At 35.6% G+C, this 12,727-nt stretch overlaps 1 protein-coding gene across 1 annotated transcript; it reads right to left on the bottom strand.

The window, feature by feature from the left end:
* Positions 1-215: 215 nt before the first annotated feature.
* On the bottom strand, positions 216-9,970 carry LOC121243094. The gene is made up of 13 exons (XM_041141155.1): positions 9,695-9,970; positions 9,322-9,473; positions 8,643-8,887; positions 8,010-8,135; positions 7,288-7,891; positions 6,331-6,689; positions 6,038-6,201; positions 3,976-4,127; positions 3,067-3,311; positions 2,465-2,590; positions 1,503-2,100; positions 1,056-1,414; positions 216-590 (listed from the first exon to the last, which is right to left on the bottom strand). Exons 1-13 carry the CDS (start codon positions 9,803-9,805, stop codon positions 394-396), a joined length of 3,438 nt encoding a protein of 1,145 aa, XP_040997089.1. The 5' UTR covers positions 9,806-9,970; the 3' UTR covers positions 216-393.
* Positions 9,971-12,727: the final 2,757 nt, after the last annotated feature.

Below are 12,727 nucleotides of genomic sequence, written 5' to 3'. Positions count from 1 at the left end.
ACATGAGGCGCGCGATATGTATTTACTTTCACTTTGGTATACACGTTCTATATATACCGCGTACGTACGATCGATGGTGTATATATATATATATATATATATATATATATATATAGAAAGAAAAATGTACGTATCATACACTGAACATTAAACCTCCGGTCTCAGCTACTAGAAGCGGTGGTTTAAAAAGTTGCTCGAGGGACGTTAATGGTTGTGGCCATTAATGTAAATAAATCAAACATTTATTGCCTTTCAATAAATATAAAAGAGTCGTACTTCAACAACGCTAGTACTACTACCGCAACTAACCGTCGCACGCAACACATGAAATAATATATGATGGTGATGGTCAAATTATCTAGCTAGCAAGCTGCATGACTGATCCTAATTTGCTTAATTTGTCGTGTCCAACACATCCTGATCATGATCATTTTTCAGCAGAGATTTTAATATTGGAACTTTACAAGGTGGCATGTAGGTTGGGGGTTGGCGGATGCTTGTCTCAGCAGTGCCCCCATTTTTCACTATGAATACTGTGTTCATACCCCAACTCAGATGTCGATCCAAGTGACAATGCCAAAACCATACACCTGTAAAAAAATCGTCTCATGTCAGCATCTAATTGCACGTATGATAAACTAGATGCCACATTTTTTCTACTAAATTAACCAGAACAATTATAACAAAGTAATTAATGAATTAATGAAGGAGATGATAATGCTTCAGTGGATTATTTAGCACGATTGGGAGCAAGGGGTTACACTCAGCAATGGTTTTCTCAGGATATTCCTACCAACCTCAGATACGTATGGATAAATTTGGTCTTTCCTGTATTAGGCTTGTTTATTATAGGAGTGGAGTGTATTTTTAATTCTTTGTTGGTTGTATTTTTTTAAGTCTTGTCCTTTGATTAAAACCGTTCTCCTCTACTTTAAATGAGGTTGATTAATAAAGTATGGAAATACCATCCTCTCTTGTATGAAAAAGAAAATAATAATAATAATAATGAAGAAGATGAGAAGAGTATTATATATTGCATGTACGTATGTATATACCTGGATTTTTTGCCACGAATCTGATGGCAACCCATCCAAGCTTAGGGACCCCAAAGGTTGTCACCTCGGGAGGATCAACCAAATTAAACTCTTTTGGGTCGGTTTCATTGTTGAAATTACCACCACCTGTTCCAACCACGTAGAAGCTATATCCGTGCAGATGCATCGGATGATTCACTGAGCCTTTTATCAGGTTGGTCCCTTGAAAAACTATCTCTATTGATTCGTTATAATTCAGCACCTTCACCTTGGTCCCTTGCACAGTTTTGTCGAGGTTGTCTTCAAATTCATCGCCTGTAAAGTTGTAGAATGTAGGCGGGAAGTCCGGGAAGTCCGTGGTGTACACCCCACTAATATTCCTGTGTAATCATATTTTCAGCATATGTGCTGTACGTGGATATATACCGACCAAGAGCAAAACAGATGAAGATAGAGAAGAAGCTGGACCTGTAGTAGGCTTGTAGAACATCAATATGTGGGTTGGCCCAACTTACGTTATTCAAGCTTGAAGCTAAGATTTGATCATCGTCCGCTCCAGAGCAGCTTGTGCAAATCATCGTATTCATGGAAGATGTTACATACATTCTTGTGGTTATGTTCATGGGGACGTTTATCGGATAGTCTTGGCTTGCCAAGCTCCTTATTCTTTTGGTGAATTTCAAGGCTGCGTAGAAGTCCAAGTACATAGGAAGTGTACTCGGAAAGGAAGGAGGCGATGGGGAAGTATAATTTCCTCTGTATTCGAGAATTGCTGTTACATTGGCATGGTCAAATCCAGTAACAGTGACATCCTCGCTCGAGAATTGTCTAGTAGCCATGTAATAAGAGCCAAGAGACTGGTTTGCTGTGAGTAAAATGTCCATTGTTTGTCCTGGACTAATCATGATATAACTCGTGGCAATGGGTTTAATGTAATGACCATCCATCCCAACAACTGTGAAATTGTGTCGAGCAATTGCAAAGAAGTTTTCTGCATTCATGATACCATTAACAACTCGAAGAAGATAGGTTTTGCCATAATCAACCTTCCAACGGTATGCCGTTCCTACAATAATATTATTAACATACTGCAAAGATCATATTGAAATTACCATAGATTCACATGGCTGATGAGTAATGTGCGTTAAAGAATTATTAGAAACTTGAATTCAAACTCTAATTCTATGCTCTATCTATATTTTAAATTATATTTTAACAAATGAGTTTTGCTTCTCATCAGCTACTATTTACCCTCACATTCCACTTAACAATTTTTTTTTTCATTGAGTGTGGAGTTTGGATAGTGAATAGTAACTAATGAGAAAAAATTAATCTTAACAAATAAATGAGAATGTTTTTACGATACTGCCACAATTGATCGATCGGCTTGATCCTCGAACTGCCAATTCAATAAGAAGCGAAAGACATACCATTGGAGCAATCACAAAAATCTCCTGGTTCGCCGTTTATGGTATATGCATCAGAATGTGGCAAGTCAGTACCGTCTACCATGGCCTCATCTACCAATTCCTTCAAATTTCCTTTGTACCAGGCCGCTGCATGTTCGAATAAAGAAAAATTAAATAAATTAATGGGATTATATATGCATGCTTCTACATTGCCATAGGCCCTTATTAATTTCATGAGTTTTGATACGATCAGTCACTGTTCACATCACACACCCTACACTCATAACTTTTTCATAGGATATGGGGTGCTTTTATAGAGTGTGTAAATATTTTTTATAGGATGTGGGATGTGGGATAGTGAATAATAGCTAATAAGAAGAATTTTTCTAATTTCATTTGACTCGCACCAACATTCTATATATATATATATATAATTGGTGTATCTATATATAATTGGTGTATCAATACCTATGCTATTTGTCGTGAAATTTATTATAATAATAAAAAAATAAAAAAATAAATGTTTTCTTCTTATTTTGCAACTCACTTAATTAAATGGTATATTGAGTGGGTCAAAAATACTTACAAATTGATTTGTTTATTATATGTATGTAAAACCATACCGAGCACAACGACCTCTTCTCCATCCGGCTTGGGAAATGGATAGGTGGAACCAATAGCCGGCAGGACAACTATGGCACCATGAACAGTTGCTCGTGTCCAATCACTATGAGCATGCCACCAAAGGGTTCCCTCCTCCTCAGAAAATATAACCTCATATGTGAAGTTTGTTCCGGGTTGAATCGGACATTGTGTTATGTATTCTGGACCATCTGACCATGGATTTCTTGGCTGCTTAACACCATGCCTGTGATATTAATATTCATAATGTTACCATACAATATAGATTAATGGCTTCATATATATATGTATGTATGTATGTATGTATGTATGATTAAGGGCAAAACAATTAGCAAATATCGATCTATTTCGATCTGCCCTTCATAAATACGTGACTACAGTATGTCTAACTATATATTTTCACTATATAATATGTAAAGGATACACAGTACCTTGGGCTTTAATAAATTATATAATATTCCATATTTGAATATAATTTTTTAAAAGTATTTTTTGTTTTTATACGTATTTGTAAAATTTGTTTTGATTTTGGTTTTTACTAATGATTGGTTGAATTAAGTTAGATCAGAATATTCTTTGAAATTTACGGAGGTTTGGTTTGAAATCCTAAAATTTTTTGAAGACCTTATAATTGAAAAGCAAAAAAAAAATTTGAAAAATTTCCCTAAATCAAACATTGCCTAATTTGATTTTGTCGCGCCTTGTAACCGGCCGTCAGAGTTTTAATTTTACAAGTCCAGGGAAAGGAGCTCTCATTATCATCTGTGCGTAAACATATATAATATTGTGTTTTATGCAACAGTTCTAAGTGTATTGTTTACTGTGGCCCTCCCTGCACCAGGGGAACCTGGAGAGAGAGAGAGAGAGAGAGAGAGAGAGATCAGTACTACCAGTGAATAGTGACGCCATAATATCCTTGGTTGTGGACGTTAACAAAGACCGTATCACCTTTGTGAACACGGATTACTGGCCCTGGAAAGCTGCCATTTACAACCAGCATGCTCTTTGTGCTGCAGAGCCTAGTGAAGTTCTTCTCTTTAAGCTACAAAACAGAGCATATGATAATGATTCATCTGCAATCTCCCATAAACATTAATTAAGCTAATGCTCTGCGATTAATCCGCTAAAAAGCTTCTATTCCAAACCCCCATGATTGAGCATCAAGAAAAGGGAAAAAAAAACCCCACAATTTGGAGAAAGCACAGACATATATGACAGGTGATCATGATGTGATGGTACTGTCCCCAAGCTGAAGTTTGGGAAGTCATGAACATGCATGCATGATTGATATATCATCAGTACTAAAGGATAGGAAACTGGGATCGAAGTACTTACAATGAAGTCATAGTACTGCACATCGCCTTCAACCATGCAGAAAAATTGTCCAGCAAGAAGCATAATTCTCACGATGATCTCTAGAAGTAATGTATAATATTCCGAATTCATTTTGTTGCACTGATCTTCACACGGCCTAAAGATGCTACTTTTTCTGAACTACCTTAATTCATATATATAATATAGAACAAGCATGAGATCCATCTTGAAGATGAACGACGCACGCGCATTCTATCAAAGCTATAAACCTAGTATAGTCTTCTAGCTCTAGCTATCAACTAACTGTAATAGTAACCCACCAACCTTTCTTAAATCAAAGAAGCATATATGAATTAGCCGTCGAAGGTCAAGCCGGGAAGGCATGCACGTGATTGATCACAGCTTAGTTAGTTTAATTCCAGATCTAAGCAAACTAGCAGCTTGAAATCATTTTATCACGTGTTAAAACTAAAATAAAGAAATAACTTTGAAGAGTGGGTGAAGCAGTACTTCACTTGCTTGTTACATATATATATCATGTAGAAAGAAGGATTTTCTTTTATAGTATTTATATATATTGGAACTTATTAATGAACAGTAGACTATAATAATTAGCCGATCACGCTGGTTTCAGCTCATTAACTCAATCAATAGCAAAAGATTAATTATCTATTATCAAGGCTTCAGTGTACTATAGAGCACGGCATCTACATCCCTTAAATAATAAAATTTGATTGGTAAGATTTTAAAATTTATCTTTCAAATCAAATTATATTAAGTAAGCAATTATGTATGATGTAGATGCCTTAAAATAACATGAGTACCCATAGAAAAAAGAATAAGATCAATAGGGTGCATGGTAAAAAATTTAATGTTCAAGATGGGTAAAATAAATAAATACAGAAAATATATTAAAAAACCATTTTTAAATAAGAAAAAAAAACTATATAAATAGCAATTGGGGGTAAATTATGTTGATTCATCAATATCTAATCTGATTAATGCTAAATTCTGCTACTTATTATATATATATAATTGTCACTACTTTACATATAAATATATCATTTACTGTGGAATTTTTAATTCTAAGTGTTAAAAAAGTTCAAAATATAAATATTTGTTGTAGTAATTATTTTTATAGGAAGGAAAATGTTAATTATCACTAGGCTGTTAGCGACTAGCTAGCGAGTGTGGCAAACGGAATATATATATATATATATAGTTTGTCGTTTCGTGCGTTTTCATTTTAGAGATGTTCGACATTGGTGGTGCTTCCACGCTGCTTTGTTTTGAACGAAATAAAGAAAGTAGATAGCCTTTTATCTGTTAAAATAAATAAATAAATAAAAATAAAAACTCAGCTAGAAGCGGTGGTTTTGAACCCAATTAGCAGAAAAAGCGGAGGAGATCGATGCAAATTTTGTTCTTATTGTTCTTGATGTTTGTGACATGAATTAATATAATAAATCAGATTTAATTTATTGCCGATGGATCAAGATCGAGCCAGCTGGCCTACTGCATGCACCTAAGTAATGATGACGATGATAATGAAGAAACCTGTAGCTAGATAATCAAGTTCCAAATCAAATCAGATGATCGAGCTACAGTGACTCATTTGCTAGCTCTCTCGTCCAACACATCTTTATTCTTTAGCCAAGATTTTAATGGAACTTTGCAAGATGGCATGTAGGCAGGGGGTTGGCGGATGCTTGTCTCAACAGTGCCCCCATTTTTCACTATAAATACTGTGTTCATACCCCAACTCAAATGTCGATCCAAGTGACAATGCCAAAACCACACACCTGCCAAAAAATCGTCTCATGTCAGCATGCATCTAATTTTATCGTAAGCTATGTATAGATCACTGTATTTTTGTTAAATTATAAAAGCCATTACAAGCTAGCTGGGTGATGATGAGAAGAATATTATACCTGGATTTTTTGCCACGAATCTGATGGCAACCCATCCAATCTTAGGGACTCCAAAGGTAGTAACCTCGGGGGGATCGACCAAGTTAAACTCTTTTGGGTCGGTTTCATTGTTGAAAATACCAAAACCTGTTCCAACCACATAGAAGCTATATCCATGCAAATGCATAGGATGATTAACTGAGCCTTTTAACAGGTTAGTCCCTTGAAAAACTATCTCTACTGATTCGTTATAATTCAGCACCTTCAACTTGGTCCCTTGGATTGTTAGGTCCATGTTATCCGGAAATTCATCGGCTGTAAAGTTGAAGAATGAAGGCGGCAAGTCCGGGAAGTCTGTAGTGTACACCCCACTAATATTCCTGTGTAAGAAATGAACTTAAGTTAGGTTTGAATAGTAAGTTTAGATGAAATGAGTTGAGGTGAAATTAAATTGAAAGTTAAATAAAATATTATTAAAATATTATTATTATTTTGAGATTTAAAAAAGTTAAATTATTTATTATATTTTATATAGGAATTCATGAAATATTTAATGATTGAGATGATATATATGAGATGGGTGAGAGTGTTTCTTAATCATATATATGTGCATATATGCAGTAAATACCGGCAAAGAGATCTCTTTATAAGAATATAGTACGTAGTTCAGTACATATCAGTTTCAATTTCCTGGCATATTTCCTTGATTCCAATATTTTAAGAGGAGAAAACATTCCGATACTTTTACAAAATTTGATATAAAATTAGTATTTGGAACAATGAAGGTGTGTAATCTTTTATAAGTACTCCACCGTTTTGGATCTAATATATATGAACTGAACAGATTGCAAGGAAAAAGAAAAAAAAACGTGTGGCAAAAGATCAGAAGGAAATCTTTTATACACCATTAACATACATATTATGTTCATTCCAAGAATAAAACAAACGTAAATAGAGAAATAGAAAGAAAGGGGGAACCTGTAGTAGGCTTGCAGTACATCTGTATGTGGGTTGACCCAACTTATGTTATTTAAGCTTGAAGCTAAGATATCATCCTCAATCCCTTCTGAGCATGATGTGCAAATCATCGTATTCATGGAAGCTGTTACGAACATTCTTGTGGTTATGTTCAGGGGGACATTTACCGGATAGCCTTGGCTTGCCAAGCTCCTTATACTTTTGGTGAATTTCAAGGCTGAGTAGAAGTCCAAGTACATAGGAAGTGTACTCGGAAAGGAAGGAGGCGACGGGGAAGTACTTGAATTTCCTCTGTATTCAAGAATTGCGGTTACATTGGCGTGATCAAATCCAGTAACGCTGACGTCCTCGCTCGAGAATTGTCTTGCAGCCATGTAATAGGAGCCAAGATCAGATTGATTTGCTCTGAGTAAGATATCCATTGTTTGTCCCGGGCTTATCATGATATAATCCGTGGCAATGGGTTTGATGTAATGACCATCCATCCCAACAACTGTGAAATTGTGTTGAGCAACTGCAAAGAAGACTTCTGCATTCATGACACCATTAACAACTCGAAGAAGATAGGTTTTGCCATAATCAACTATCCAACGGTATGCCGTTCCTGCAACAATATTAAGATCTTGGTTAAAACTGCGTCTAGTACTATATATATACGTGGTGATTAATTGAAAGATAATAGAACTGCTACTCAGAAGCGAATGACATATATATATAGATACCATTCGAGCAATCACAAAAGTCTCCTGGTTCGCCGTTTATGGTATAAGCATCAGAATGTGGCAAGTCACTACCGTCAAACATGGCCTCATCTACCAACTCCTTCACATTTCCTTTGTACCAGGCCGCTGCATGTTCCGCAAAAAAGTAAAAAATGCTGACCAATTAAATAAAACCTTTTCATTTTTTTGAGGTGCATTCAGTTTAATATTGGTATATTCAGGTTGCGTTTGGGTGTGAAAAATTAGTGAAAAAATAATGATAAATTATTAAATAGTAATAAAATGCAGTAAAAAGTAGATAAAAAATAATGAATAATAGTGGACTCCACTACCTGTTAAACTTTCTAAAACATGAACTTTTTATTTCTAGAACTTATTTTTACAATGAAAGAATTGGTAAATTTATAGATACATATGAGGCTATGCTTGCTATGGTAACAAATAAAATATGAAAACAATGTACAATGGCTAATTTCCTAAAATTGTTGCTGATTTTGTGCCAAGTGTGATCCCGTCAATACCACACTCGTCAAATAAGTGTAAAAGAATAATGTAAAAAAGTTGTTGCCATTTATATTATATATATATATATATATAAATATATATAAATAATGTAAAACAGTGAAAGCATACCGAGCATAACGACCTCATCTCCGTCTGGCTCGGGAAATGGGTAGGTGGAACCAATAGCCGGCAGGACAACTATCGCGCCATGAACGGTTGCTCGTGTCCAATCACTATGCGCATGCCACCAAAGGGTTCCTTCCTCATCGGAAAATATAACCTCGTATGTAAAGTTTGTTCCGGGTTGAATTGGACACTGTGTAATATATTCAGGACCATCTGACCATGGATTTCTTGGCTGCTTCACACCATGCCTGCAATAATCATAATGTTTATCAACATGGAATGATTACTTTTATGTTCTTGATCCGAGGTGTTAAGCATATATATAACAAAGCGCAAAAACAAGCAAAAATATATATCTGCCTTTAAATATGTAACGGAGATTGCGAATATCGCATGATAGTCTCCTTGATTTTAGTTAACCGACTTGTATGGAATGTAATTAAATGACCTATCATAGACTGAGGTAGCTGTTCAGCAGATGAATAAGAAGTGGTGGGCTTTGAATACTTCCCGAACTAGTACTTATATCTTGTTTATTTTTCTATATATTAGTTTCCTTTATCTCTCTGTTTTTTTTCCCTAATTTCATCTGCTTTTTGCTACAGTACTTAGTGTACTGTGTGTCACCATCCCCTGCGCCGGGGTGACTTTGAGGCAGAGAGAGAGCGAGAGAGATCATTACCAGTGAATAGTGACGCCATAATATCCTTGGTTGTGGACATTAACAAAGACAGTATCCCCTTTATGAACACGGATTACCGGCCCTGGAAAACTGTCATTTACGACCAGCATGCTCTTTGTGCTACACAGCCTCGCGAAGTTCTTCTCCCTAAGCTACAAAAAGAAGAAAAAAGAGCACATGATTCATATGATAGTGATTTGAACATATTAAGCTAGTGCTCTCAGATTCTGCTAACAATTAAACTTCTGTTTCAAATATCCATGATTAATTGAGCTTTCAAGAGGGCGGGGAGGCCCACGCACTATGCATCAGACATGATAGGTAAAGCGACATGCAATTAGTGGCCATGGATATTACAGTGGGAAGTGCTTACAACGAAGTCGTAGTAATGCGAATCGCCTTGAACCATGCAGAAAAACTGTCCAGCTAGAAGCGTAATGCCCAGAATCTCTAACATGGTATACTTCGAAAGCATTTTCCCCATCGTATCTTCACCCCTTTTTGTTTTAACTTATATATATGTATGATCTTAACCAGCTTGCTCTTTGTCTTCTATAGAACGAGCATCACGAGATCCATCTTCGAGATGAAAGCTTGCATCTAATCAAAGCTACAAAACCTAGATAGTCTTCTATCAACCAACTGTTAAATAAGGTTCCACCAACCATTCGTAAATAAAAACAAGCATTAACGATCAATCAAGGTCAAGGCAAGGGCGAATGTGAGTCACTTTCCTGATAAAAGCTGCCACCTTCAAATCTTTGTACCTGTTATGTGTTAAAACCTAGTACCATATCGTTAGAATCAACTCTAGTGGAACTGATCATGCATGACCAGTCATATCGGTCACTCAGACTGTTAGGTACATGCTTCTAAATTTAGAAGTTTTGTAGAAGCGCTGCTTTCCTAATGACATGTACAAGGAAATTTTTCTTGAATCCACAAACTCAATTGATTTCCTCAAAACCAGCTTGAGTCATTCATGAATTCTTGAAATCCATGCCAATTAGTCATTAGAGAAAACGTGGGGTTAAAACTGGTCTGCTGCGCACGCATGCATGCATGTGCATATGTGCCTAGCCAGGCATTCTTGAAGTAATCACCCATTGTTTGAGTAGATATTATTAACAGTGCAACATTGGAATTTTGGGTCAGGTGATTATAATTCTATACACTAAACAGCAAATTAAACTGCGTCATATAAGATCAATTTAAGCCAAGTTTTTAATTGGGACCATTAATTGAATACTTTGACAATGACATGATACCCGCATCCTATTAAAGAATTAAAGCTTCGTTTGAATTTAAAATTAACATCAGTTCATCTCATCTTATCATTATAATTTTTTTAAAATTTTCATTCAAAAAATAATAAATAATTTAACTTTTTTAAATCTCAAAATAATAATAATATTAAAAATAATATTTTTATAATATTTTATTCAATTTATTTAAAATCATTTTAATTTAAATTGAAACAAACCTATAAATCTCTATGATATTTTGAGCTACGTACGCTCGGAAATCGATCCACATGCAACGCATGACGCTGTCGATCGTGCAGAATTATTAAATATCGATCGGTTCCCGGGCCCATGCACGGGAATATGTAGCAGAAAGTACTGCCATTTTTAATTAATTTACTATTTTTTTATGGTTTGAACCTAAAGTTCTCAACTCGCAGCCTGCGAAGGATTCCCAACCGCATATCCTTCTCACCGATCCTAACAAACCGAAATTCCTTGGTTTCCTTGTATTCCTTGTATTCTCCCTGGACGGATTAATGTCAGTTGGCTAGTCATTCAATTCAACGGCTGGCCGGTATAAACCAAACTATATACACATGCACACGGCCTTTTTTTTCTTTGGCCAAAATGAAGCCACTCATGTCCACTTTTTCTCGAACACCCAAAAGTAAATAATGAAGAAAGTATGGGGGATATTATATTTGATTGGAGAGCATATATCCTGGGAGTTGTGTGTGTGTATATATATATATATATATATATATATATACATATATTTTTCTTGTTTTCCTTTGAAGGTAATGTGTTATGAGATATTACGAGTTGGTCTCATATATTTAGTGGGTAAATTCACATAAATCTGGAGTTCAGTACAACAAATTTTGGTCAAGTTATCACTAGTAACTGAAGGTTGAATGGCCGCTTTAATTAATTTTGGTATAAAATTTATTTCTTTTACAATTTTTTCTGCAGTAAGGTAAGTGTTTGTATTCGCGCAAAATTATTGGTATATGTTGGACCTCAAATATATACTATAGATCATCGATCTAATTAAGTCCTAATTAATCGAGAGAAGTACACATTCAGCCTGCCTACTGATCCACTATTGAGGGAGGACTAAATTAATGTGACGCCCTCGACCGCACGTTTCATTTGGAGGGAGTTTGGCTTTTGAGTAAATCAAAATGGGGTAACTTTTGGTTTTTCAAACAAGTTGGCGTTTGGATTTTTGAGTATTCCTGGATCCGGAGAATAGGATAAATTATTTCTATATCTTTTCTTGGATATATTAAAATTCTCTTCTTGTATTTTTACTAAACTATAGGCAAATGTGAGGTGGACTAAACATTATAATCGACAGATGGATTCATCCCTTAGCCCACTTAAAAATAACTTAGTTTGTAATTATCTGACAGTCCTCTTAGTCTATTAGACAAGGCTTCAAACCTTGTTGTAGATTTTTTCCACAGTACTAATTTGCCTCAACTTAGTAAGAGCTTCTATGGGATTGTCATATGCATTGGGACCAAACATAACCAACAAAGGTTTTAATAAACGATTCTCAATCCAGGATCTGTCCACTCTCCTCTAGATTCTGGAACCAAATGAGGGTTTTACCCTCCATGTGGAAAGAGGCTAGCCTCAATCCGTGTTGTGGAAGAGTATTATGAAAACTGAAAACCTGATGGACTTTGTAAATTCAACCTGCAGGGTCTTCACCATGAAAAGCAGGGAAGTCCAACCTTACAATCTTGGCGTGCACTTCACCCATATTCCGTTGTTGTTGCTAGGGAGAAACAGCAACATCTATATTCTATACATCAATGATGCAGGAGGATCTGAGTCAGATGATATTGAGTTGTTAGACTGTACGTTGACTGTGCTGAAATACCTAGAGGTGGTAGATCAGTACAAAGAGGGTAGGAAATCGTGATCTTTCCTTGATTGGAGCAGTTTTGGGCACATTTTGGTATTTTGGCCATAACTTTGGCTACGGGTATCAGAATCGCGCATATGATCACAATTTGGAAAACTCTTTTCAGCACACAGGTCGTGGACACCAAGCTATACTCAGTGTGCATCATTTTTTAAGCCAAATTCTAATGTTTTCCCCTCTGATTTCCTATTTTTAGATATTTGTTTCCTTTTATGGTAATATT

Source organism: Juglans microcarpa x Juglans regia, chromosome 8D (assembly GCF_004785595.1).
Source record: "Juglans microcarpa x Juglans regia isolate MS1-56 chromosome 8D, Jm3101_v1.0, whole genome shotgun sequence".
In the NCBI taxonomy this organism is placed as follows: Eukaryota; Viridiplantae; Streptophyta; class Magnoliopsida; order Fagales; family Juglandaceae; genus Juglans; species Juglans microcarpa x Juglans regia.
The sequence above is the reverse complement of the archived record's forward strand: the minus strand, read 5'-3'. Positions and strand labels throughout refer to the sequence as shown.

What these genes read in the sequence shown, in the direction of transcription:
- LOC121243094 (XM_041141155.1), bottom strand. Translation starts at nt 9,805, where the DNA reads ATGGGGAAAATGCTTTCGAAGTATACCATGTTAGAGATTCTGGGCATT. An exon ending in TATGGCGTCACTATTCACTG is followed by an intron (nt 3,312 to 3,975) that starts GTAGTACTGATC and finishes TTAATATCACAG; the next exon opens with GCATGGTGTTAAGCAGCCAA. An exon ending in GTTCTACAAGCCTACTACAG is followed by an intron (nt 1,415 to 1,502) that starts GTCCAGCTTCTT and finishes ATGATTACACAG; the next exon opens with GAATATTAGTGGGGTGTACA.